We start from the raw sequence: 25,990 nt of genomic DNA, 5'->3' as shown, positions 1-25,990 counted from the left end.
GTGTTGGTGTTCTTTCTTGGGCAGATTCCAAAATAAATGGGGGTTAAATCTAATTGTAGGTATATCTTGCAATACCTTTGAACAACGATCTGGGGACTAATTAATGTTCTGTGCCTCGTCTACCTGCTGTATTTCTATTACATCTAAATGTTTGGAAATGTTTACATGTGAAGTTTTACTGTAAAGTGAGGCCAGTATATAATCACAGAACATGTTTTGATTGTATGCACTCAAGGGTTAACTTGCCATTCACAGAAACAAACCTAGAATCAGTACAAAGAATAAAGGTGTTTTCCATTGAATTTCATTTATCTTCTCTACTTGTTCACTCTAATCTTAATTGTCAATTTAATTCATATAGAGTAGAAAGGCATTAGACTTGCTTTACTCTTTTGTCACTGAAAATGACTATAAACTGGACACTTCAGCTATTCATCGCGTCTTGAGGTCAGTCTAATTAACTAAAGCTAACGGTGGAATTATTTTTCTTCCGCTAGTGTATTGTATCCTACGTGATGGCAAATCAACAGGAATTAATGTTCCAATTGCCATAAACATCACAAATATCAGACAGTAATTTCTCTCACCCAGCCCTTGATTATTGTTGATACTTGACAAGGAAAAATAATCAACAGAACTTTTACCCCCAAAACCTAAAATGTTGAAATGGGCGAGGGCAATTAGTTTTCATTTTGATGGAAGTGTTGAGTTCCACTGTAATTCAGGACTGGAATAGGAATGCTGGTTGTGAGCTTGTTGACTTCTTGACCAGTATTCTTCCCAACTGTGTCCTGAAGTAGCATTCCTCCAGCAGTGTGGCATTAACATGGCCATTCAGCAGGCAGGCTCCTCAAAGGAACAATTCCTTTAAATGGACAGTATTGGCAGCAAGATAGGTATTAATAACTTATATTTTGCTTTTAATGTTTTTGACCATACTATTCTGACATTGAACAGGCGGATAAGCTAGAGATCGTGACTCTGCTAGTTGAGGTTATCCCCACCTGTTTTGTTAGCTCCAACACCACCTCCTTAATGTTGGATGCACGGACTCATGTTTTCAGTTATAAAATCCTGATTTGCAAAAAAATGATAGATTAGTAGTAAATCACTGCTGTTAAATCACTGCTGAAATGCAATAGTCGTACACTAAACTATTTTGGGTGTGAAATATCTTTTTGGGGATGGCGCAGCAGTAGAATTGCTGCCTTACACCACCAGAGTAACTTCCTGAGTATGGGTGCTGTCTGTATGGACTTTGTATGTTCTCTGAGGTTGCATGGGTTTTGTTCGGTTTTTTCCCATATTCCAAAGATGTACAGGTTTGTAAGGTTAATTGGCTTCTGTAAATTGTTCCTAGTGTGTAGGAGAGTAGGCAGGAATGGCTACTTGGTGGGGCGAAGGGCCTGCTCCCATGCTGTATCTCTAACGTCTAGAGTAAAGATCAGACTCGAAAAATTTATTAAATTGTTGATTGAATTGTAAATGACCCATTGTACCAACTTATCAATTCAACCGATATTACACAGGGAATACTTCAATTAAATAACTTATTGTATCCATAAGTGAAAGTGGAAACAAAATCATTGTAATGACACTAACTTCATTTATTGATGCAGTTAGTCTTTTTGCCAGAACAACATTGAGCAGCAAAACAATAAGATCTAATTCTGTTAGTATTTTCACTGTGCTACCAGAGACCGAATTTAACTCTTCATGGAAGCTTAAGTGGGTTATGCAATTATAATTGAATACAAATGTCACTGTCTCTCAATACCTTGTAAGTTTACAATATGAGAATAGGGAAGAAATGTTAATGTTTTAAACATGTTTGCCTAAACTCCTACCTTGATATAGTAAAATAATATAATCTCACCCCTTTCCAATTTTAATCAAAATTCGTAGTGACAAATTTCACATTAACCATCAGTTTCTAAGACTAGGGCCATATTAAAACAACTTGTCACACCAAGTGTTTAGATCTTGTGCTGAAAGCAGTAAATAAATTAAATCCAGAGATTTTCAAAGATGAGCCCTGAATACATTAAATTCTAAGAACGAATAATATTTTGAGTTAAATGAAATGCCTGAAAGTGTACAGTACCTAACAAGATTAGTTTCATTATATTTTGCTTGGTTTGAAGTGATAATGTGTAATGCCAATAGATTTACAAATATATTCACCAGAGAACATATAAAACTCAGGCACAAAAATAATCTGAGTTACATAATGTAATGTCTGGCATATACCATATATACATATATTACAAGGCCACAGAAAATTATTCCATTCATTTCGATTTTCTGCAAAGGCCTTTAACAATACCAACCTTGCAATATAAACTGCCTTAAACGTGGCTGCATTTAAGCATATATGTAAGTGTTCTTCAAAGGATGTCTGCTTTGCCAACACCCGAAAAACTAAAAGTAATCAAATGGATGTCACTGATATTGTCTGTATTCACCAAACGATGGATTTTGTAGTTGAGTAGGATCATCTGCAAACTGTGGACCTAGAAATGGAGAAAAGATACTTCCGTTTGATAATGAACCTTTCTTTAACAAAAAAGTCTGCCTGTTCCATAGTAATTATAGAACAATCTGGTCACTTATTTTTGTTGTATCTTCCAGGTTACTATTAACCACTTTAAAGATCCAGCACAATTTTGTTCAATTATTGTCTGGAGCCAATATAGGGTAGCCATAGGGTGTTGTTGAAAAAGCTGAATGCAGCTAAAGCAGAGACAAAGTGCCTTTGTTGCACTCACCATGGGTACAATTTGACTTTAAAAAGAGACCGATTCTCTGAAAGGTGAGGAAATGTGCACTAATTTGTGAAGTTACAATTGAAATATACTGAATTAAACTGTTTTTTTTAAAAAACACTCATCAGCCTAACTAAAGTAGCTGTCAATGCTCAACTCGAGCTGAAAACTGTAAGTCATAGTATATAATATCCTGCACAGGAAGATGAGGACAATCTTGCCAATTCCAATTCTGTTGCTGATCTCTTTAGTTATAACTTACCCGTTGGAAACTGTGTTGAAGCAAACCGCGTAAGCATTATTCCAGCCCCTTCAATCAAGGCGAGCAGTATTCCTCCCATAGCAGCAGATCCCACCATTGCCATTGGACCATCTAAATGAAAATAGCCGCAGTTTATGAATTACGAGTGCTCGAGAACACAGCAAGGAACCAAATTGTACTTTTAAAAATAAATTTATTTCTCAAAGAAAAGGAATATAATTAACATTTATCTTGGCAGTTGAGGGACAGAGTATATACGAATAAAACATCACTTGGGAAACTTGGAAAATACCACAGTATCGAGTTAAAGGGGCAAAATAGAATCTGAGACCAGAGAGTATAAGCTAGCAAAAATTGTGGGATGCCATCAATTATTTATTCTGCTCTTTAGCTATGCTCTTAATTATTACAGCCAATAATTTGTCATCAGCTGCACAAGCTTCAACTTTAGCTAATAATTTCACGAGATACTTTGTCAAATAACTTCTGGAAGTAGATGTGAATAATACCCATAGATATACCCACATCTCCTTGTGTCAAATAGTTCAGTCAGATTCATCAAGAACAATCTATGTCCTCCACAGATGATGCCTGACCCAATTGAGTTACCCCAGCACTGTGTTTTATTCATGATTCTAGCATCTGCAGTTTGTTGTCTCCTCTTATGTAATTATACTTGTGTATACCAATACATTCTTCATCCCTCCAATCAACTGGAAGCTTAAGGAACACAGTCCCTCCATGCCTAAGCATAGACTAATAATTTTTTATATAACAGATGTCAGGTTAACTGGCCTAGTTAGCTTCTCATCTTGCTTAAACAGCAGAACGTATGCACAATTTCCCCAGTGAATACATCCCAATGATAGGATTCATGTCACCTGTTATAAAAAGTTTCACTTACTTCTTGCAGCTAATATGGCTCCTGTTAAAGCTCCACTGGTTATGGAATTCCATGGGTCTTCTTTACCTCTAACCTTCACTAAACCACAGTCAATCATTGAAAACAGACCGCCCCATATGGCAAAGCTACCTGAAATAAAATGTGCACCTGTATAATTACTCCAGCACTTACTTAAAACCATAATGCATCAACACTAATTAAATATAATCAGGACATTTTATGTAACGGCAGTGTACTGATCATTAAATTGTCTAGTGAACATTATTTTAATAACGTTTAATTTTTAACTGTTGATTTTATACTTTTAAGTTATCAGTCCATTAAATAAGTTGATTGATCACAAAATCAAAACAGAAGCGGTGGTTATATGAATGGAACAAAATTGTTGATAAATGTAGTTTTATTTTTTATTTCAGTTTCAATTGTTATCCACCTACGGATCATATTATTGCCAGATCTCAATGGGATGCTGATAAATCATGATCATTAAAAATATAAATTTATTAAACATCTCACACATTATTAAGAATGCAATTCTTAAACAGAGTCTTTCATTCCAACTTTTCATTCCGATGTAATCCCCTTCTGTTCTTTTTCTGGTGCTTGGCAGAGATTAATGTGCATACAAATATCCAACATGTTTCAAAGCAACATTACACAATTAAAGCTGTTCTGCTCAAGTCAGATTAAAAGAAGCAACACTCACTGGTCATACTTAGTATGATACAATTAGCATAGAAAATAGATAGTAGCTCTGGATGGTAGAAGCAAGTTTTTGTGGAGGAATTACCCATGGAAATCTTAATTAAATATGAAAAACTGTAGATGTAGAAACAAAGAACTGCAGATGCTGGTTTATACCAAAGAGACACACCAAGTGCTAGAGTAACTCAGCGGGTCAAGCAGCATCTCTGGAGAAAAAGGATCGGTGACGTTTTAGGTCGGGACCCTTCTTCGGACTAATAATATAATCCTTTTTCTCCAGAGGTGCTGCCTGACCCGCTGAGCTACTTCAGCAATGTGTCTATCTATGTAAAAATACACTGCAACCTATTCAGTTCAGGAAAATTCTAAATGAAGCTATCTGCTAAATTCACACGACGAAACCGAGTATTTCTGCTAATTTTACACAAACTAAAATTTCTGAAATTAATATAAAAATGAATCAGCACGATTGCAAAAACTGTACATGCTGAGGGCTTCCACTAAGAATTTCACCAATGGACATTGTATCAATCATAAGTTGGACTGAACCGGTTCTCTGCAAATAATTCACAATCGACCCAGTTTTAAGTTACTATGCAAACAAAAGTCCTTTTCCACTTTGCACACTGATGCATGCTTCATTAAATACAAAATAACATGAATAAATGGCCAGTTCGTATTAGCTGTCCAGAAGACCAAAAGGATTTCAATATTACACATTCTTCTCTGTTTGTGCCCACTTGAACAGGTAAATGGGGTCTAATTTCAGTTTTTATCAAACAGACAGCATCTCTGGCAGTAAAACCTCTCCCCAAAATACAACAGCGTGACAGGAACATTCAGACTTTGGTGATAATGTTTGGTTAAGTCATCAGGACAGCATTCTTGGTATAATTTACAAAATTATTTTATTTTATGGTATAAAATTCCCATATTTCCAAGACATAAAAAAATATATTTCCAGCATGGATATCTCAGAACACAAACCACTCAGTGGGTCTAACTTCAAAGTAGTTCTCCTTCCAGGCAGTTTGTATTCCACACAAGACATTCCAGTATTGTGCATCTCCATGGATATCTTAGTATTCAGCCACAAATATGGCTAGTTTTCCAAATGCCTGTCTTTGGAGAACAAAACTTTTGAAATGGTGTCACAAGGAACAGCAGATGCTGGAATCTTGAACAAAACACAAAGTGTTGGAATAACTCAGCAGGTCAGGCTGTATCTGCAGAGGGAATGGATAGGCAACATTTCGGGTTGGGTTCCTTCTACAGACTTTAACAAAACAGTAAAAGATAGGCTCTTAGTTCTTCATTAAATAAACAAACTTATTGCTTTGCAAATACAAGTACCGCACCTCCTAACTGTGGAGCTCTGGTCTTTACTGCTGTTAAACTTCCCCGAAATCGATGACTCATTCCCTAGTTGAAGAGAAGACAAAAGAATGTTTAAATGGTGCTCAAATGTAGTGTAGGAGATTGGGAAATGTAACACAAATTCAAATTACAGAAGTAACTTGCATAATATAATTCAAATGCATTCTGTAATAATGATACTATTACCAATAGTCAACTTGATGGGCTGCATAATATGTATTTAATCAATACTATTAACTGTTGACCGGGTCACCTTTGTGCGTGTATGAAGGACAGAACACGGAAGAATACAGCACAGGAACGGATCCTTCGGCCCACAATGTCTGCGCCGACCGAGATGCCAAGACCGTATCTGTCTGGCATATTTTTCCCTCTCAACCCCATTCTCCCCATGAACTTTGACACCCCTGCACTGTGTCTTTTTTAGTACAAATGAGCACCTGATAGTCGGTGTTCTAAAAGGGCCTGTTTCTCTGTTTTTGGACTGATTCTAAACATCTTATTGATACACGAGGATAATGCTCGGAACACCACGCTACATGGCACCCTGTGAAGCAGTAGGGCATCAACAACAGGCACCTCTAGATTTGATCCATAATTTCAGAAATTCCTGTCCAGTTTCATGGAGTAATTTGCAGTAAATATCGTCACCCTGTCATTACAACTGTAAATAGTAAGATTTTAGATTTCTAATTGCATACAGCATATATAAAATCTTCTCAAACTTATTTTTACAAAATTAGTGAGATCAGAGAATCCATGGTGTGGTTTGGTGTACAAAAGCACCACCACGACAATGTATGAAGGAATTAAACATTTTCATTTACACCCGCAACATTATTTTTAAAGATCAAATCATTCATCAGAGTTGTGAAGAGACTTACCACTGGAGCATTTCTAAAACCTTTAATAGACTGAAAAATCCCGCCACCTATGGCACCCATTGTGTACGCTCCTCCACAGTCATCGACAATCCTCCAAGGGCTAATGAGAAAGAATAAACATTACTTGAACATTGCACATCAGTGGTATCTGCTTCGCTGAGGTGGAGGGGGATAGCACAAAACACTAATATGTCACTAGAATGTGCTAAAACTAGTGGTAAAACGCCAAACAATTCCAACTGATCCACCATAATTATGATTCCCTCTAGACCACGCTCTAGTTACTGTGTGTAAACAAAGGTCTGCTCTGATCCATAAGAACAGAAGTATGCCACCTGGCCGATTCAGCCTACTCCACCATTTAATAAGATTGTGGCTTATTTTCTGAACCAACTCCATTTTCCTTCATCATCCCCATGTTGCTCAATTCCATTAATCTCCAGATATCCATGGATTTTTGCTTTGAATTAATTCAAAGACTGATGCTCCACAGCACTTTGAGGACATGGAATTCCAAAGATTTACCACCCGAGTAAAGAACTTCCTCCTCATCTCAGTCCGACGACTGGGACTGGGACTCTGGTTCCAGATACCTCAGACGAGCAGGAAACATCCACCTTCCACCATGCCGCATTACTTATCATTTGTAAGTTTTAATGATATCACCTTTCATTCCTCCAAATCTTATGGGAACACAGATCTAGTCTAATCAATGCCTCTTCACAAATATGCAAATCTGCCACCCCAGGAACTAATCTGGACACAAAGTGTTGGAGTAACTCAGCGGGTTAGGCAGCATCCCTGGAAAACATGGATAGGTGACATTTTCAGACTGAAGACCCGAATCTTCACCAATTCATGTTTTCCAGGGATGCTGCCTGACCCTCTAAGTTACTCCAGCACTTTTGGTTCCATATTTTGAAAACCAGCATCTGCAGTTTGTTCTTTCTACACCAGGAGCAAATTTGTTGAATCTTCACTGAACCCCCTTGACAGTATATATATCCTTTTTCAGATAAAGAAACAATAAATTTTCAGATAAAGAAACAATAAATAATACTCTAAGTGCATCTCAGCAAGGCACCATACAATTATGGTAAAGTGCATTTATTCTTCTACTCAAATCCCTTCATAATAAAGGCCAACATACCATTGTCCCCATGTCTGTGCTGAACATGATGCCAAGCTAAACCAATCTCCTCTGCCCGCATATGATCCGTACACTTCCATTCTCTGCACATACATGCGCCCATCTAAAAGACACTATTGTATCTACCTCCACCACTATCCCGATCAGTGTGTTCCAATCACCCACTAGTGTTATCCATTGATAACCCACGGAGAAAAGCAGACATCACTCCACTAAACACCAAGGTCACCCTGCTATAGGAAGGTGAAAAGGGTGCAGAGAAGATTTACGAGGAGGTTGACTTGAAAGCCTGAGCTTTCTGGGAGAAGTCGGACAGATTATTCATTGGAGAGCATACAGCTGAGGGGTGATCTTATAGAGGTATATGAAATCATGAGGAAAATAGATAGGGTGAAATGTAGTCTTTTCCCCAGGGTGGGGGGAAATCAAGAACTAGAGGACATAGTCATACAGCAAAGAAACCAACTCCTCGGCCCAACTTGCCCATGCCAACTAAGATTGGCGATGCAGTGGCTCAGCAGTAGAGTTGCTGCCTTGCAGACCAAGGACCCAGGTTCAATCCTGACCATGGGTACTATCTGTATGGAATTTGTGCGTTCTCCTGTGATCGCAGGGGTTTTCTCCCAATGCTCCAGTTTCCTCCCACATCCCAAAGAGGTGTGGGTTTATAGGTTCATTGGCTTCTGTAAATTGTCCATGTGTACGATAGAACTAATGTACGGGTGATTGCTGGTCAGCATGCACACGAAGGGCCTGTTTCCATGCCACATCTCTAAACTAAAACTAAGATGTCCCATCTAAACTGGTCGCATCTGCCCTTGTTAGGTCCATATCACTTTAAACCTTTCCAATCCATGTACCCGTTCAAATGTTCCACCACCCTCTGTGCAAAGAAGTTACCCCTCAGGTTCCTATCTAATTTTTCCCCATAGCTTAAACCTATGTCCATTGATTCTTGAAATCCCCTACTCTTTTTTACACTCTTTCTCGCTTAATGACATACTTCCTACAGCAGGGTGATCACTGTCCTTTGTGGTGTGGTGCCCGCTCATCCTCATTGCCACGAGCTTCCAATGTATCTATGATGGAGGTTGGGCAGGCTGGGACTTTATACCTTGATGCGCAGGAGGCTGAGGGGTGATCTGACAGAGGTACATAAAATCATGAGGGGAATAGATAGGATGAATGCAGTCTTTAACTCAGAGTAGGGGAATCAAAAACCTGAGGATATAGGTTTAAGTCGAGAGGAGCAAGATTTAATAGGATCCCTGAAGGGCAACTTTTTCACTCAAGAGGGTGTTGGGTATGTGGAATGAGCTGCCATAGGTACTATAGCAGCCTGTAAAAGACACTTGGACAGGTGCATGGATAAGAATGGTTTTGAAGGAAATGGGTCAAACAGAGGCAGGTGGGACTAGTGTAGATGGGGAGTAGTGTGTAGGAAGTAACTGCAGATGCTTGTTTATGCTAAAGATAGACACAAAATATTGGAATATCTCAGCGGGTCAGGCTGCATCTCTGGAAAAAAGGAATAGGTGACATTTTGGGGCGGAACCCTTTTTCAGACACAATGTAGACTCGGTGTAGATGGGGCATCAAGGTCAGGTTGGCCAAAAGGCCTGGAACCGTGCTGTATGACTTTATAACATACAAATTCATATCTTGGTTAATGGATAGGAACGGTTTACATGGAAACATAGAAAACGGGTGCAGGCGTAGGCCCTTCAATCCAGCACCACCGTTCAATATGATCATGGCTGATCATCCAAAATCAGTACCCCCCTGCTTTTTCCCCATATCCCTTGATTCCGTTAGCCCATTATCTAACTCTCTATTGAAAACATCCAGTGAATTGGCCTCCACTGCCTTCTATGTCAGAGAATTCCACAGATTCATACTCTCTGGGTGATAAAGTTCTTCCTCATCTGAGTCCTAAATGGCCTACCCCTTATTCGTAAACAGGAACCCTTGGTTCTGGACTCCCCCAACATCGGGAACATTTTTCCTGCATCTAGCCTGTCCAATCACTTAAGAATTTTATATATGTTTCTATAAGATCCGCTCTCATCCTTCTAAATTCCAGTGAATATAAGCTCAGTCGATCCATTCTTTCATCATATGTCAGTCCCGCCAAACCGGGAACTAACCTGGTGAACCTACGCTGCACTCCCTCAATAGCAAGAATGTCTTTCCTCAAATTAGGAGACCAAAACTGCACACAATACTCCAGGTATAGTCTCACCAGGGCCCTGTACAACTGCAGTAGGACCTCCTTACTCCTATGCTCAAATCCTCTTGCGATGAATGCCAACATGCCATTTGCTTTCTTCACTGCCTGCTGTACCTGCATGCTTACTTTAAGTGACTGATGTATAAGGACACCCAGGTCTCATTACACCTCCCCTTTTCCTGATCTGACACCATTCAGATAATCCGCCTTCTTGTTCTTGCCACCAAAGTGGATAACCTCACATTTATTCACATTACACTGCATCTGCCATGCATCAGTCCACTCACCCAACCTATCCAAGTCACCCTGCAGCTTCATAGCATCCTCCTCGCAGCTCACACTGCCACCCAGCTTTGTGTCATCTGCAAACTTGGAAATGTTACATTTAATTCCTTCATCTAAATCGGTAATATATATTGTGGATAACTGGGGTCCCAGCACTGAGCCTTGTGGCACCCCACGAGTCACTGCCTGCCATTCTGAAAAGGACCTGTTAATTCCTACACTTTGCTTCCTGTCTGCCAACTGGTTCTCTATCCATGCTAATACCCTACTCCCAATACCATGTGCTCTAATTTTGCACACCAATCTCTTGTGCAGGACCTTGTCAAATACTTTTTGAAAGTCCAGATACACCACATCCACTGGCTCTCCCTTGTTACATCCTCAAAAAAATCCAGAAAATTAGTCAAGCATGATTTCCCCTTGATGTATGCTCTCCAAGGAATAATCTGTCCGACTTCTCCCAAAAAGCTCAGGCTTTCAAGTCCAGGCAACCTCCTCGTAAATCTTCTCTGCACCCTTTTCACCTTCCTATGCTGACTTTGGACGATCCCATCACTGCTTTTCAAATGCGCTCCTATAATATCTTTAATAATCGACTCCAGCATCTTCCCCACTACTGATGTATGGCTAACTGGTCTATAATTCCCCATTTTCTCTCTCCCTCCTTTCTTAAAAGGTTACATTAACTACCCTCCAGTCCACAGGAACTGAACCCGAGTCTATAGAACAATGGAAAATGATCACCAACGCATCCATGATTTCTAGGGCCACCTCCTTGAAAAATGAAAAACCATCAGGCCCTGGGGATTTATCTGCTTTCATTCCCAACAGTTTACCTAACATCATTTCCTGACAATGTGGATTCCCTTCAGTTCCTCCCTCCCACTAGATCATCAGTCCCCTAGTATTTCTGGGAGATTGTTTTTGTCTTCCTTCGTTCATTCCTTAGTGAAGACAGAACCAAATACTTGTTTAACTGGTTTGCCATTTCCTTGTTTCCCATTATAAATTCACCTGTTTCTGCCTGTAATGACATACACATTGTCCTTGGTTCTGTCTTCACTAAGGAATGGATGAAGGAAGACAAAAACAATCTCCCAGAAATACTAGGGGTATTGGGGTATACCATCCTGTATACATTACAGGAAATCCTCCTCAGTGTGGTTACCAATTTGGTTAGCCCAATCTATATATAGATCAAAATCACCCACGATAATTGCTGTATCATTGCTACACGCATCCATAATTTCCTGTTTTATGCTAGGGACATGGGTCAAACGCAGGTGGGCCTAGCGTAGGTGGGATACGTTTGGCAGAATGGGAAGGTTAGGCCAAAGGCCTGTTTCCATGCTGTATGACATACACACTGTCCTTCATTGCATATCTTGGTACACGGATCGGAAAGGTTTAGAGGGAAGTGGGTCAAAGGTGGGCAGGTGGGACTAGTGTCGATGCTGGGTCAGCAGAGGCAGGATGGGCCGAAGGGCCCGTATCCGTGCTGTATGACTCCACGTGTCTCCCTCCCACAGCACACAGGGATGGGACTTGCCCCCAGTGAGTGAGGGGAGAAGGGGGGAGAGACCGTCACCGCCATGCGCCCCGGGCCCGCTCTCCTCCGCTTGACCTTCACTCCCCGCCATCTCCCTCACCCTCTCTCCCTCCCTCCGCCAGCCGGGCAGCCGGGCAGCAGGGCCCCGCCGCCACCTCACGGATACTCCCGGCGGCCGGAGCCTTTGTCACGTCACCCGGCCCCGACCCGCAGACCCGCGGCCCCGGCTCACCACGGCTCCCGCGCGTACTCCTCCATCTTGTCCCCGTCGCTGCCGACCCGGCCCGGACCGGACCAGCGCGCATGCGCCAGACGGACGTCTCCTCCCTCCACCCCCTCTCTCGCCGCCGGGGCCACCGCGCATGCGCCAGACGGACGTCTCCTCCCTCCACCCCCTCTCTCTCCGCCGGGGCCACCGCGCATGCGCAACAGTCGGGACAATGCGGGGTCACGTGGTCACTGAGCAGACCCTTCAGCCCAACTTGCCCATTCCCTCCCTCCTAAACTAATCCCATTGGCCCATATCCCACTAAATCCAATGTGTAAGGAGGAATTGCAGATGCTGGTTTACACCAAAGATAAGACACAAAAAGCTGGAGAAACCTGGTCTCGACCTGAAACGGTACATATTCCTTCTCTCCAGAGATGCTGTCTGACCTGCAGAATTAATTCAGCATCTGTAATTCCCTCCTACACAAGCTGGAGTAACCTGCTGACCTGCTGAGTAATTCCAGCTTTTTGTATCTATCTTCCCTCTAAACCCAGTCTGAGGAAACATAGAAAACTAGGTGCAGGAGTAGGCCATTCGGCCCTTTGAGCCAGCACCACCATTCAATATAATCATGGCTGATCTAAAATTAGTACTCTTGTTCCTGCTTTTTCCCCATATCCCTTGATTCCTTTAGCCATAAGAGCTAAATCTAACTCTCTCTTGAAAACAGGAGGGTTCCGACCCAAAATGTCACCTATTTATTTTCCTCAACGATGCTGCCTGACCCGCTAAATTAATCCAGCTCTTTGTTTCTATCCCTCTAAACGCTAGTTATCCATGTTATCCATGCTCTGAAGGACAACTAGTACTCATCAAGATATACAGTTCGGAAACAGGCCCTTCGGCTCAACTTGTCCATGCCATCCAAGCTGCTCCATCTGTTCTAGCTAGTCCCACCGGCCTGTGTTTGGCTCAAATCCCTCTAAACGTTTCCTATCCATGTACCTGTACCACCGTCTTTCAAATGTTGTTGTAGTACCTGCCACAAGGGGCATCACTGTGGCACAACTGGTAAAACTGCTGCCTTTCAGCACCAGTGACCTGGATTTGATCCTGATGTCGGGTTGGCACGTTGTCCCTGTGACCGCATGGGTTTCCTCGGGGTGCTCCAGCTACCTTCCACGTTCCAAAGATGTGCAGGTTTGTAGCTTAATTGGCTTCTATGAATTGTCCCTAATGTATAGGATGTGTATGTGAGATAACATAGAACTAGTGTGCAGGTGATCATTAGCATGGATGGGCGGATGAAGGGCTTATTTCCACACTGAATCCCTAAACTAAAACTAAACTGCCTTCTCTGGCAGTTTGTTCCATATACCCACCACCCTCTGAGTGAAAAAGGTGCCATTCAGGTTTCTATTAAATTAAGTTTAGAGAGATCTGGGCCAATTGTGGGCAGGTGGGACTCATGTAGATGGGGCATCTTGGTCGGCATGAGCAAGTTGGGCTGAAGGGCCTGTTTCCATGCTGTATGCCTGACTATGACTCAATAAGTTGCAAAGTGTTTCCTCAATCTGCATTTGATTTTGATTGATTGAATTGATTGAAAGATGGAACAAGGAACAGGCTCTTCAGCCCACCAAATCCACGCCAACCATCTGTCACCAATTCACACTAGATCCATATTATCACATATTCACATCCACTCCCTACACACTGGTAGCAATTTACAGAGGCCAGTTAACCTAGAAACTGGCACGTCTTTGGGATTTGAGATGAAACCAGAACACCCAGAGGAAACTCTTGCAGTCACAGGAAGAACGTGCAAACTCCACACTGACAGCACCCTAGCTTAGGATTGAATCCGGGACTCTGGCTGTGAGGTAGCAGCTCTACCAGCTGTGCCACTGTATGCCAATTTTCACGTGCTTTATTGGGTTCTGCCTTTGATAACTGGCATCAAGTGGCAGAACTTTTCAAGAATCAGTGAAATCATGAAGGGGAAAACTAAAATTAGAAATAGAATATGAAGTTGTTCTGAATGATTCATGTCAATTAAGAGCAACAAGACAATTTCAAAACCATTGCTTCAAACTTCCTCAAGAGGGCACCATTTTATAAGTTTGGTTATTTCTATATCTTTCATTAAATGTAATGTTTCATTCAAAATTTACGATTAATAAATACTAAAACACTGAAGATTTTTTTCTCTTCTTTGTTATGTATCTGTACAGCAGAATTGATTAATAGAAACCTGAGGGGCAACTTTTTCACTTAGAGAGTGGTGGGTGTATGGAATGAGCTGCCGGAGGACGTAGTTGAGGCAGGTACTATACCATCATTTAAAAGATACATGGACGAGTACATGGATAGGAAAGGTTTAGAGGGATGTGGACCAAACACAGAGAAATGGGAAGAACTTAGTTGGGGCATCTTGGTCAGCATGGAGACGGCAGAGTCCAGGGATCACCCGTAAACAATAGACAATAGACAATAGACAATAGGTGCAGGAGTAGGCCATTCGGCCCTTCGAGCCAGCACCGCCATTCAATGTGATCATGGCTGATCATTCTCAATCAGTAACCCGTTCCTGCTTTCTCCCCATACCCCCTGACTCCGCTATCCTTAAGAGCTCTACCTAGCTCTCTCTTCTCCATCATCAAGTTTGCTGATGACACTGTGGTGGTGGGCCGGATCTCCAACAACGATGAGAAGGCCTACCGGGAGGAGGTGGCTGATCTGGCACTCTGGTGTCAGGACAATAGCCTCCTCTTGAATGTCACTAAAACAAAGGAGCTGATTGTGGACTTCAGAAGGGCTCAACATCCAAGGACGTACTCGCCACTGGAGATAGATGGGTCTACTGTGGATAGGGTGAGCAGTTTTAAATACTTGGGAGTCCGCATCACAGAGGATCTGACGTGGGCAACGCACATTGCCGCACTGGTGGGTAAGGCTAAGCAGCGCCTTTACCACCTTAGACAATTGAGGAAATTCAGAGTGTCTCTGAGGATCCTTCATTGCTTCTACTCTGGGGCTGTAGAGAGCATCCTGTCTGGCAACATTACAGTCTGGTTTGGGAACAGCTCTGCCCAGGACAGGATGGCCCTGCAGAGAGTAGTGCGTTCGGCAGAACGCACCATGGGAACTACACTCATCCCCCTGCAGGACCTATACATCAGGAGGTGCAGATCCGGAGCAAGCAAGATCATGAGGGACCCCTGCCACCCCAGTAACGGACTGTTCCAGATGCTACGATCAGGCAAATGCCTCCGCTGTCACGCTGCGAAAACGGAGAGGATGAGACGGAGCTTCTTCCCACAGGCCATCAGGACTGTCAACTTTTATAACCCCACAGACTAAATTTTTGTCGACACTAATAGTAACTTATTAACTTTATTTATATGCTGTAACTGTAATTCTTTTTTGTGCACAACCCGCAGGCATTGTCACTTTCATTTCACTGCACATCGTGTATGTGTATGTGACAAATAAAATTGACTTGACTTGACTTGAATGTATTCAGAGAATTGGCCTCCACTGCCCTCTGAGGCAGAGAATTCCACAGATTCACAACTCTCTGACTAAAAAAGTTTTTCCTCATCTCTGTTCTAAATGGCCTACCCCTTATTCTTAAACTGTGGCCCCTGGTTCTGGACTCCCCCAACATTGGGAACATGTTTCCTGCCTCTAACATGTCCAACCCCTTAATAATCTTATACGTTTCGATAAGATCCCCTCTCATCCTTCTAAATTCCATTGTATACAAACCTAGTCGCTCCAGTCTTTCAACATATGACAGTCCCGCCATTCCGGGAATTAACCTAGTAAACCTACGCTGCACTAATTCTATCCTGCACACTAGAGAAAATTTACAGAAGTCAATTCACCTACAAACCTGCATGTTTTAGGAATGTGGGAAGAAACCAGAGAAAACCCATGCATTCACAGGGAGAATGTACAAAGTCCATACAGACAGCACACGTAGTCAGGACTGAACCTGGCGCTGTAAGGCCGCAACTCTCCTGCTGTGCCACTGTGCAGCTCTTGATGGGCCAAATGGCCTAATTCTGCTCCTATGTCATGTTCTGATACCCCTCCATTCCCTGTATATACATGTGCCGATATAAAAGTATTTTAAATGCCACTATCATATCTGCTTCCACCACAGCCCCTGCCAGTAATTTTCAGGATACCTGGACCAAACTATCAATATATCCTTTCAACTGATAACTCCAGAATAAGCTCTGTTAAGATCATGTTATAGCACAAACAGGGGATTGAACTCAATTGTTTTCTCATTAACTCCACTTTACACTTCACGCTGCCTCGGCAAGGCCACCAACATAATCAAGAAGTCCCACCCCAGTCACTCCCTCTTCTCCCATCTCCCACCAGGCAAAAGGTACAGAAGTGTGTATACACACACATTGGATTCAGGGATAGTTTCTTCCAAGCTGCTATTAGGCAACTGAACCATCCTATCAACAACTAGAGAGTGGTCCTGAGCTAATATTTACTGGACGTTATTTTGAACGAAACGTTATTCCCTTTATCATGTATCTGCACACAGTGGATGGCTTAATTGTAATCATGTATAGTCTATCTGTTGAGTGGTTAGCAAGCAACAAAAGCATTTCACTCTACCTCGGTACACATGACAATAACCCAAACTAAGATTAAAGTGGGTGGAGAACCACTTTGAACTTAGAAATAAGTGAATTAATCTTTGCTTTGGTTCTGGAATAGTTGTTATTTATATGGTTAATCGTACTCAAGTTATTAACTGACTTGATGGTAAAGTAAATATCATTTAATTAAAATGAATGTTCTGACTTTACTGAATTCATGACCTTTCCACCGCTTGGTCTAAACAATAATTGCATGCCAACTAAATGTTCTCTTGGAATTGGAATTGTTATTTTAACATTTTAAAATGATAAGAAATGACTCAAGTTATGTTATGTTCAATTATTTACAATCAGCAGACTATTTTTGTGAGTTTTAATAGAGCAATTTTTCAGCGGAGTAGATTTGGTAAAGTCAAATATGACTGTTGTTTGGTCTACTCAAATTGGAAAATTGAGAGCACCAGGCAACCTTATCAGCTTGGAGAGCTTTGAGGGGAGGGTAGAGAGAATGAACGAGATTGGTGTAAATGGAGGCTTGATAGTCAGTGTGGCCTGAAAAGGACCAGTTTCCAATTATATTGTTACCCCTCTATTTGTTTATCTTCGATGTTCTTAAGTCTTTCATAAGTAGCAAATATTTATTGTCCTTTAGACTAACCTTAAGTTGCAAGATGTGCCAAAATATTTAGTTTAGTTTAGTATAGAGATACAGTGCAGAAACAGGCCCTTCGGCCCTCCGGGTCCGTGCCGACTGGCGATCACCCCATGCGCTAGCACTATCCTACACACCAGGGACAGTTTACAATCTTACTGAAGCCAATTAACCTACAAACCTGGATGTCTTCGGAGCATGGGAGGAAACCGGGGCACCCGGAGAAAACCCCACATGGTCGCAGGGAGAACGTACAAACAGACAGCATCCACAGTCAGGATCGAACTCAGGTCTCTGGCACTGTAAGGCAGGAACTCTACCACTGCATACTGTGCTGCCCACTGTGTCATCTCTCTGCGTGATGTTCCAAAAGAGAATCTGTGGTACTCACAAGACCATATGACATAGGAGTAGAATTAGGCCATTTGGCCCATCGAGTCTGCTCCACCATTCCATTAGGGCCGATCTATTCTTCTCTCTCAACTACTTTCTCCCCGTAACCTTTGATACCCTTACTAATCAAGAACCTATCAAACTCCGTTTTAAAAAGACCCAATGACTTGGCCTCCACAGCCGTCTGCGGCAATAATTCCACAGATTCACCACCCTCTGGCAAAAGAAATTCCTCCTCATCTCCATTCTAAAGGTACGTCGTTTTATTCTATTGGGAACATCCTCTCCACACTCACTCTATCTAGGCCTTTCATTACTCAGTAGATTTCAATGAGATTTCCCCATCATCCTTCTAAACTCCAGCGAGTGCAGGCCCTGTGCCATCGAACGTTCCTCATATGTTAACCCAATCATCCCTGGGATCATTCTTGTAAACCACCTCTGGTCCTCCAATGCCAGCACATCCTTCCTCAGATTCGGGGCCCAGAAACTATTCACAATATTTCACATGTGGCCCGACCAGCATCATATCCTTGCTTTTATATTCTCGTCCTTTCGAAGTGAATGCCAACATTGCATTTGCCTTCCTTACTACTGACTCAATTTGCAAATTAACCTTTTAAGAATCCTGCACCAGCATTCCCAAGTCCCCTTGCACCTCCCATTTCTGAATCCTCCCCCATTTAGAAAATAGTCTACGCCTTTATTCCTTCTACCAAAGTGCATAACCATACACTTTGCTACACTGTGCTCCACCTGCCACTTCTTTGCCCATTCCCCCAATCTGTCCAAGTCCTTCTGCAGCCCCTCGGCTTCCTCTACGCTACCTGCCCCTCCACCTATCATGTATGGCATGATTTGTCTGGAAAGCATTTCACTGTATCACATGACAATAAATAAACTAAACTAAACTATCTTCGAAAGGTAACACATTCATGCTTTATTTTTAACTTCCTCTTAAATATCTCCATGGGCAATTGGCTGCTATTGCCTAAAAGGCATCAATTATATGAAGCGTTTACAATGTGAAATACAAACTTGATAGATGTCACCATAATTTACCAATAGATTTCTTGTTCCATTTGGAAAGTATGTCATTCTTTCTATATTAATCTGAAATAACATCAGATCCCTATTAAGATACTTACCAGATCCAAATACTTCTGCAGTGATGCTCTTAATTCTTAAAGTAGGATTGTCCTGCCAATTTACTTGGAGGAGTAAACATCCAGAACCATAGACACTTGTATGGAGCTAATGAGATAGACTTGATGCAAATTCATGCTAAATACATGGATATGTGGCATGTAATCTAGAGATTCACCCATATCTATTCTTGTCTCAGTAATTGCACTAGGAAGGAATGCAATTTTTCTTATTTGAAGTTAAAGTAATGTCATATTTCTGCATATTAGGACTCTGAACACATACAAATGCTTTTGCAGTGATGCCTTTAATACTTTTTTAATAATCCTGACAATTTGCTTTGAGGTGCAAATACGTACTGCCATAACATTACATAGAGTCATACAGCAGGGAAACAGGCCCTTCTGCCCACCGAGTCCATGCCAACAATCGATCACTCATTCACACTGGTTCTGTGTTATCTCACTTTTGCATCTGCCCTCTGCACACTACACTCTCGACACAGATTAATACTTATGAACTTTCTTAATTTTAATTTACTGTGGGCAGCAAAGTGGCGAAACTGGCAGAGCTGCTGCCTCACAGCACCAGAGACCCGGGTTCAATCCTGCTGTCTGTGTGGAGTTTGCAGGTTCTCCCTGTGACCACGTGGGTTTCCTCCGGGTACTCCAGTTTCCTTCCACATCCCAAAGACATGCGGGTTTGTAGGTTAATTGGCCTCTGTAAATTGCCCCTGGTGTGTCGAACTAGTGTGAATGGGTGATCGATGGTCAGCATGGGCTCAGAAGGACGAAGAGCCTGTATCCATGCTGTATCTCTGAACCAAAACTATAAACATATATTACAATTTCCACCATGAAAGGTTGAAATTGTGGCAGTAGTTTTCTCAGCCTGTGTTGGCTATGGAGATTGTTAGACATCACCAACCTTTACACTGAAAGACTGCCCTCTTAATAGCAGCTGTGATCAAGACTCTCTCATCTGTACTGAGTCATGACCCCTGTTTACATGGGTTTGACAGCAGCTAAACCAGAATCTTTGTGAAGTGCTTCCTTGTAAACACACTGAGGTTTCAGCAGCTGAAGCAGCAATACATGTCCCATTGGAACTGTGCTTAAAGAGCACTGAGAATTATCTGCATTTGTTCCCAGAGCTGAGTTTCCATCTAAATATACGCCTAACGACTTATCACTGCACAGAAGGACATAAAGTGCTGGAGTAACTCACGGGTCAGGCAGGGTCTCTGGAGAACACGGGTAGAAGACGTTTCAGTGCGGGACCCTTCTTCAGATTTTATGTCCTCTTGTGTGTTAAGCAGCATCTGCAGTTCCTTGTGTAGGAAGGAACTGCAGATGCTGGTTTACACCGAAGATAGACACAAAATGCTGGAGTAACTCAGCGGGACAGGCAGCATCTGTGGAAAGAAGGAATGGGTGACGTTTCGGGTTGAGATTGAAGAAGGGCCTTGACCTGAAATGTCACCCATTCCTTTTCTCCAAAGAAGCTGCCTCTCCCACTGAGTTACTCCAGCATTTTGTATCTATCTGCAGTTCCTTGTTTCTACATTATTACTGCACAATCTTTCCAAGATTTCATTTTCAATTCATCCTTACCGATAATTGCAACATATATTTAGAGGTAATTTCTGTGACTGAACCGATCACAAAATGTCATATAAAATTTTCCCTTTCTTATATTTACTTCTCACTGTCCAGCATTTTCTGCTGTTATAATTTGACTGCTCTTCTTGCTACATTCTGTCACCTTGCACATTGTAAAGTGTAGACACAAGGAGCTGGAGATGCTGGTTTACAAAAAAAGGCACAAAGTGCTGGAGTAACTAGTTTAGTTTAGTTTAGTTTAGTTTAGTTTATTTTAGTTTAGTTTAGTATTGACACATGTACCGATGTACAGTGAAAAGCTTCTTTGTTGCGTGCAATCCAGTCAGTGGAAAGACTATACATGATTACAACCAAGCGCTCCACAGTGTACAGATACAGGATAAAGGGAAAATATTTAGTGCCGGTAAAGTCCAATTAAAGATAGTCCGAGGGTCTCCAATGAGGTAGATGAGAAGTCAGGACCGCTCTCTAGTTGGTGAGTTGCCTGATAACAGCTGGGAAGAAACTGTCCCTAAACCTGGAGGTTTGGGTTTTCTTGCTTCTGTACCTCTTGCCTGATGGGAGAGGAGAGAAAAGGGAGTGACTGATGTGAAACTCATCCTTGATTGTTAGTGAAGTGTAGATGGAGCCCATGGAAGGGAGGTTGGTTTGTGTGATGGTCTGGGCTGTATCCACAATTCTCAGCAATTTCTTATGGTCTTGGATGGAGTTGTTTCCAAACCAGGCAGTGATGAATGCCGAAAAAATGCTTTATATGGCCCAAGTGTAGAAGGTAGGGCCCCTTCTTCAGACTTTGTGTCCTTTTGTGTATTAACCAGTGTCTGCAGTTCGTATAAGAAAATAACTGCAGATGCTGGTACAAATCGAAGGTATTTATTCACAAAGTGCTGGAGTAACTCAGCAGGTCGGGCAGCATCTCGGGAGAGAAGGAATGGGTGACGTTTCGGGTCGAGACCCTCCCTCAGTCTGAGGAAGGGTCTCGACCCGAAACATCACCCATTCCTTCTCTCCCGAGATGCTGCCCGACCTGCTGAGTTACTCCAGCACTTTGTGAATAAGTGTCTGCAGTTCCTTGCTTATACATCATCATTGCACAATCTTTACAACATTTAATTTGTAATTCATCCTTACTCATAATTGCAACTTATACGTAGGTAATTTCCAAGACAAAACAGATCACGAAATGTAGTATAAATTTTTCCCTTTGTTATATTTACTTCTGACTGCCTAACATTTTCTGCTGTTATAATTTGACTGTCGTAGAATCATACAGTGTGGAAACAGGTCCTTCGGTCCAACTTGTCCACACCGGCCAACATGTCCCAGCTACACTAGTCCCACCTGCCTTCGTTTGGGCCACATCCCTCCAAACCTGTCCTATCCATGTAGGTGTCTAACTGTTTCTTAGACGTTGGGATAGTCCCAGTGTCAATTACCTCCTCTGGCAGCTTGATCCATACACCCACCACCCTTTGAGTGAAAAAGTTACCCCTGAGATTCTTATTCAATCTTTTCCCCTTCACCTTAAACCTATGTCCTCTGGTCCTCGATTCACCGACTCTTCATGACTCTTCTTGCCACATTCTGTTTGGGAGTTTGACATCATTCATTGAATTAATTTATTCAAGTAGAGATGAATTTCTCAGTCTTAACTTTTGCTTCCTTGAGGATTTTCTGATATGTGCACCAGTCTCTGAAACCATTGTGGGACACAAAGTATTGGAATAACTCAGTGGGTCAGGTAGCATCTCTGGGGAACATAGATAGGTGATGTATTCACAAAATGCTGGAGTAACCCAGCAGGTCAGGCAGCATCTCAGGAGAGAAGGAATGGGTGACGTTTCGGGTCGAGACCCTTCTTCGACCCGAAACGTCACCCATTCCTTCTCTCCTGAGATGCTGCCTGACCTGCTGGGTTACTCCAGCATTTTGTGAATAAATCGATTTGTACCAGCATCTGCAGTTATTTTCTTATAGATAGGTGATGTTTTGGGTCAGGATGATGACTGGACCACTGATTTACTCCAGCACCTTCTGTACTTTTGTGTAAACCAGCATCTGCAGTTCGTTGTTTCCACAGAAAACATGTTTAGTTTAGTTTAGTTTAGAGATGCAGCATAGAATCCCAGGCCTGAACTCACTGGAGTTTAGATGGATGATGGGGGATCGCATCGAGACCTATCTAAAAGGCCTGGATAGAGTGGAAGTGGAGAGGATGTTTCCAGTAATGGGAGAGTCTAGGACCGGAGGGCACAGCCTCTGAATAAAATAATTTACCTTTAGAATGGAGATGAGGAGGAGTGGAGCCAGAGGGTGGTGAATCTGTGGCATTCTTTGCCACAGACGGCTGTGGAGGAAAAGACATTGGATATTTTTAAGGCAGAGATTAATGGGATCTTGAGTAGGAAGGATGTCAAAGATTACGCAGAGAAGGCAGAAGAATGGGGGCAAAATAGATCAGCCATGATTGAATGGTAGAGTAGACTCGATGGGCCAAATGGTTTAATTTTGCTCCTATGTCTTATGGTCATCCAGTGCTCTAATATTTATACAGTGGAGAGACAAGCTTAAAATTCAAGATAAATCTGAGGCTGGAGGAACAACGGAAGCAGGCTGGAAATTCTCGCCTGTGCACAAATATTTCTCTGCTGTGCTCAGTCCTCTGTGGTTAATGTGTTCATGCATTTTCACCCTCATTATTTGTTATTTTAAAAAGTAGTCAGCAGAATACAGTTTCATCTTCAATCTGTAATGACTTTGTGCTAAATGCCAGGCATTCCTCGTGACTCATTAACAAAAAAGACCTGTCAGCATAATCCAAACCTTAGATAAATGGCAAAGATAGTCTATTATTTCTCCCCTGTCAGCAGTTGGTGTTTACTTAAGCCTGACATCTGAGCTGACAGTCCTGAAGTCCATTGCCACAGGGGCAGAATTCTTAAATGCAGAATACAAGACAATGTTTAATCCGGAAGCAACAGTAACATATTGAAATGCAGGGTCAACAAACTACTCGCATTTAATATTCCAGGAATGATGCATTATACTATACTCAGGTTTTAGCTATTCAAACGTTGTCACTGTAAGACTAGGATTTTTTTTTTTTCCTGAGCATTTGAAATGCCAATGTAAATGCGTAAATCTTTAGCACATCAGATGGGCACTTACGGAGAGATAGACAATAGACAATAGACAATAGGTGCAGGAGTAGGCCATTCAGCCCTTCGAGCCAGCACCGCCATTCAATGCGATCATGGCTGATCACTCTCAATCAGTACCCCGTTCCTGCCTTCTCCCCATACCCCCTCACTCCGCTATCCTTAAGAGCTCTATCCAGCTCTCTCTTGAAAGCATCCAACGAACTGGCCTCCACTGCCTTCTGAGGCAGAGAATTCCACACCTTCACCACTCTCTGACTGAAAAAGTTCTTCCTCATCTCCGTTCTAAACTGTGGCCCCTTGTTCTGGACTCCCCCAACATTGGGAACATGTTTCCTGCCTCTAATGTGTCCAATCCCCTAATTATCTTATACGTTTAAGAATAAGGGACAGATGGTACTTGATTTCACCAGTTGTCCGCTTTCATCTTCTGTCCTGTGGTTGCACTATCATTGACAACCATATGGTGCCATTGACCTTGAGTTGTCAGTCCATGGCTGGCCCAAGCACAGAGCAGCGACCGGACTCCCAGTCAATCCATACTGAGACCCCTGGCTTCCACATAGTCCCCCACCACCCTGTGCTGTTAAAACCCCCTTTCACATGTTCATAAGACATAGGAGAAGAAATAGGCCATTCAACCCATCAAGTCCACTCCATTCAAGTCCCTTTCGTCCAGAGATACTGTTTGACCTGCTGATTTACTCCAGCGTTTTGTGTCTGTCTTCAGTTTAAACCAGCATTTTAGATTTTTAGATTTAGAGATACAGTGCGGAAACAGGCCCATCGGCCCACCGACTCCGCGCCGCCCAGCGATCCCCGCACATTAACACTATCCTACACACACTAGGGACAATTTTTACATTTACCCAGTCAATTAACCTACATAACTGTACGTCTTTGGAGTGTGGGAGGAAACCGAAGATATCGGAGAAAACCCACGCAGGTCATGGGGAGAGCGTACAAACTCCGTACAGACGGCGCCCGTAGTCAGGATCGAACCTGAGTCTCCGGCGCTGCATTCACTGTAAGGCAGCAACTCTACCGCTGCGCCATCTGCAGTTCCTTCCTACACAAGTCCACTCCACCATTCAATCAAGGCTGATCTATCTTTTCCTCTCAACCCAATTCTCCTGCCTGCTCCCCGTAACCTTTGATGGCCTAAAACTAATGGAGAACTCACCAATCTCCACTTTAAAAATACCCGATGACTTGGCCTCCACAGCCATCTGTGGCAATGAATTCCATAGATTCACCACCCTTTCTATGTTTCCAAATGCCTTCGCAAATAATAAAATATGTTTGAACAAAAGCATCTAGCTATTGTTTATTAATTGAAAGCACAAATACACAGGGACATATTCAAATAAAAAACAGTGAATCAGACTTTGTAAGTTACAAAACCTACAATCTAGGTCAGGGTCAGCTATAAGCTCAATTTAGTCCAAAGCCAAGAGAGCATAACTTTAAATTGAGAGGGGCAAAGTTTAAAGGCGATGTATAGGGCAAGATTTTTTTACACAGAGAATGGTGGGTGCCTGGAACGTGCTGCCAGGGGTGATGATGGAGGCAGATATGATAATGGAGGCTTTTAGATAGGCACATGGATATGCAGGGAATGGAGGGATATGGATTATGTGCAGGCAGATCAGATGTGTTTATCTTGGTGTGTAGGAAGGTAAAGCTGGTTTAAATCAAAGATAGGGTGGAGACCCTTTTTCAGACCCAAAACATCACCTATTCCTTTTCTCCAGAGATGCTGTCTGAATCGCTGAGTTACTCCAGCTTTTCGTGTCTATCTTCTTGTTTATCTTGACTTCATGTTCAGCACAGACATTGTAGCCCGAAGGGCCTGTTCCTGTGCTGTACTATTCTATGTTCTGTGTTCTATTTTAATCTCCATCTCAATTCACTCACATCTGATTTCATCCAATATTTTCAAAAAGCTTCCTCCACATAAACATTACTATTACATATTCTTTACATATTTACGTCAGTTTTATAGTTTAGTTTAGTTCAGAGATACAACATGGAAACAGGCCCTTCAGCCCACCAAGTCCATGCGA

General features: G+C 42.2%; 1 protein-coding gene across 1 annotated transcript; it reads right to left on the bottom strand.

Annotated features, from left to right (window-relative positions):
- Nucleotides 1-1,586: 1,586 nt before the first annotated feature.
- Nucleotides 1,587-12,473, bottom strand: timm17a (translocase of inner mitochondrial membrane 17 homolog A (yeast)). Its single transcript, XM_078420709.1, has 6 exons — nt 12,344-12,473; nt 6,898-6,997; nt 5,995-6,058; nt 3,932-4,060; nt 3,028-3,138; nt 1,587-2,513 (listed from the first exon to the last, which is right to left on the bottom strand). The coding sequence occupies exons 1-6, from the start codon at nt 12,367-12,369 to the stop codon at nt 2,443-2,445; spliced, it is 501 nt and encodes a 166-aa protein (XP_078276835.1). The 5' UTR covers nt 12,370-12,473; the 3' UTR covers nt 1,587-2,442.
- Nucleotides 12,474-25,990: the final 13,517 nt, after the last annotated feature.

This window comes from Rhinoraja longicauda, chromosome 24 (assembly GCF_053455715.1).
Source record: "Rhinoraja longicauda isolate Sanriku21f chromosome 24, sRhiLon1.1, whole genome shotgun sequence".
In the NCBI taxonomy this organism is placed as follows: domain Eukaryota; kingdom Metazoa; phylum Chordata; class Chondrichthyes; order Rajiformes; family Arhynchobatidae; genus Rhinoraja; species Rhinoraja longicauda.
Note: the sequence above shows the minus strand (reverse complement) of the source record. Positions and strands in the feature narration are given on the sequence as shown.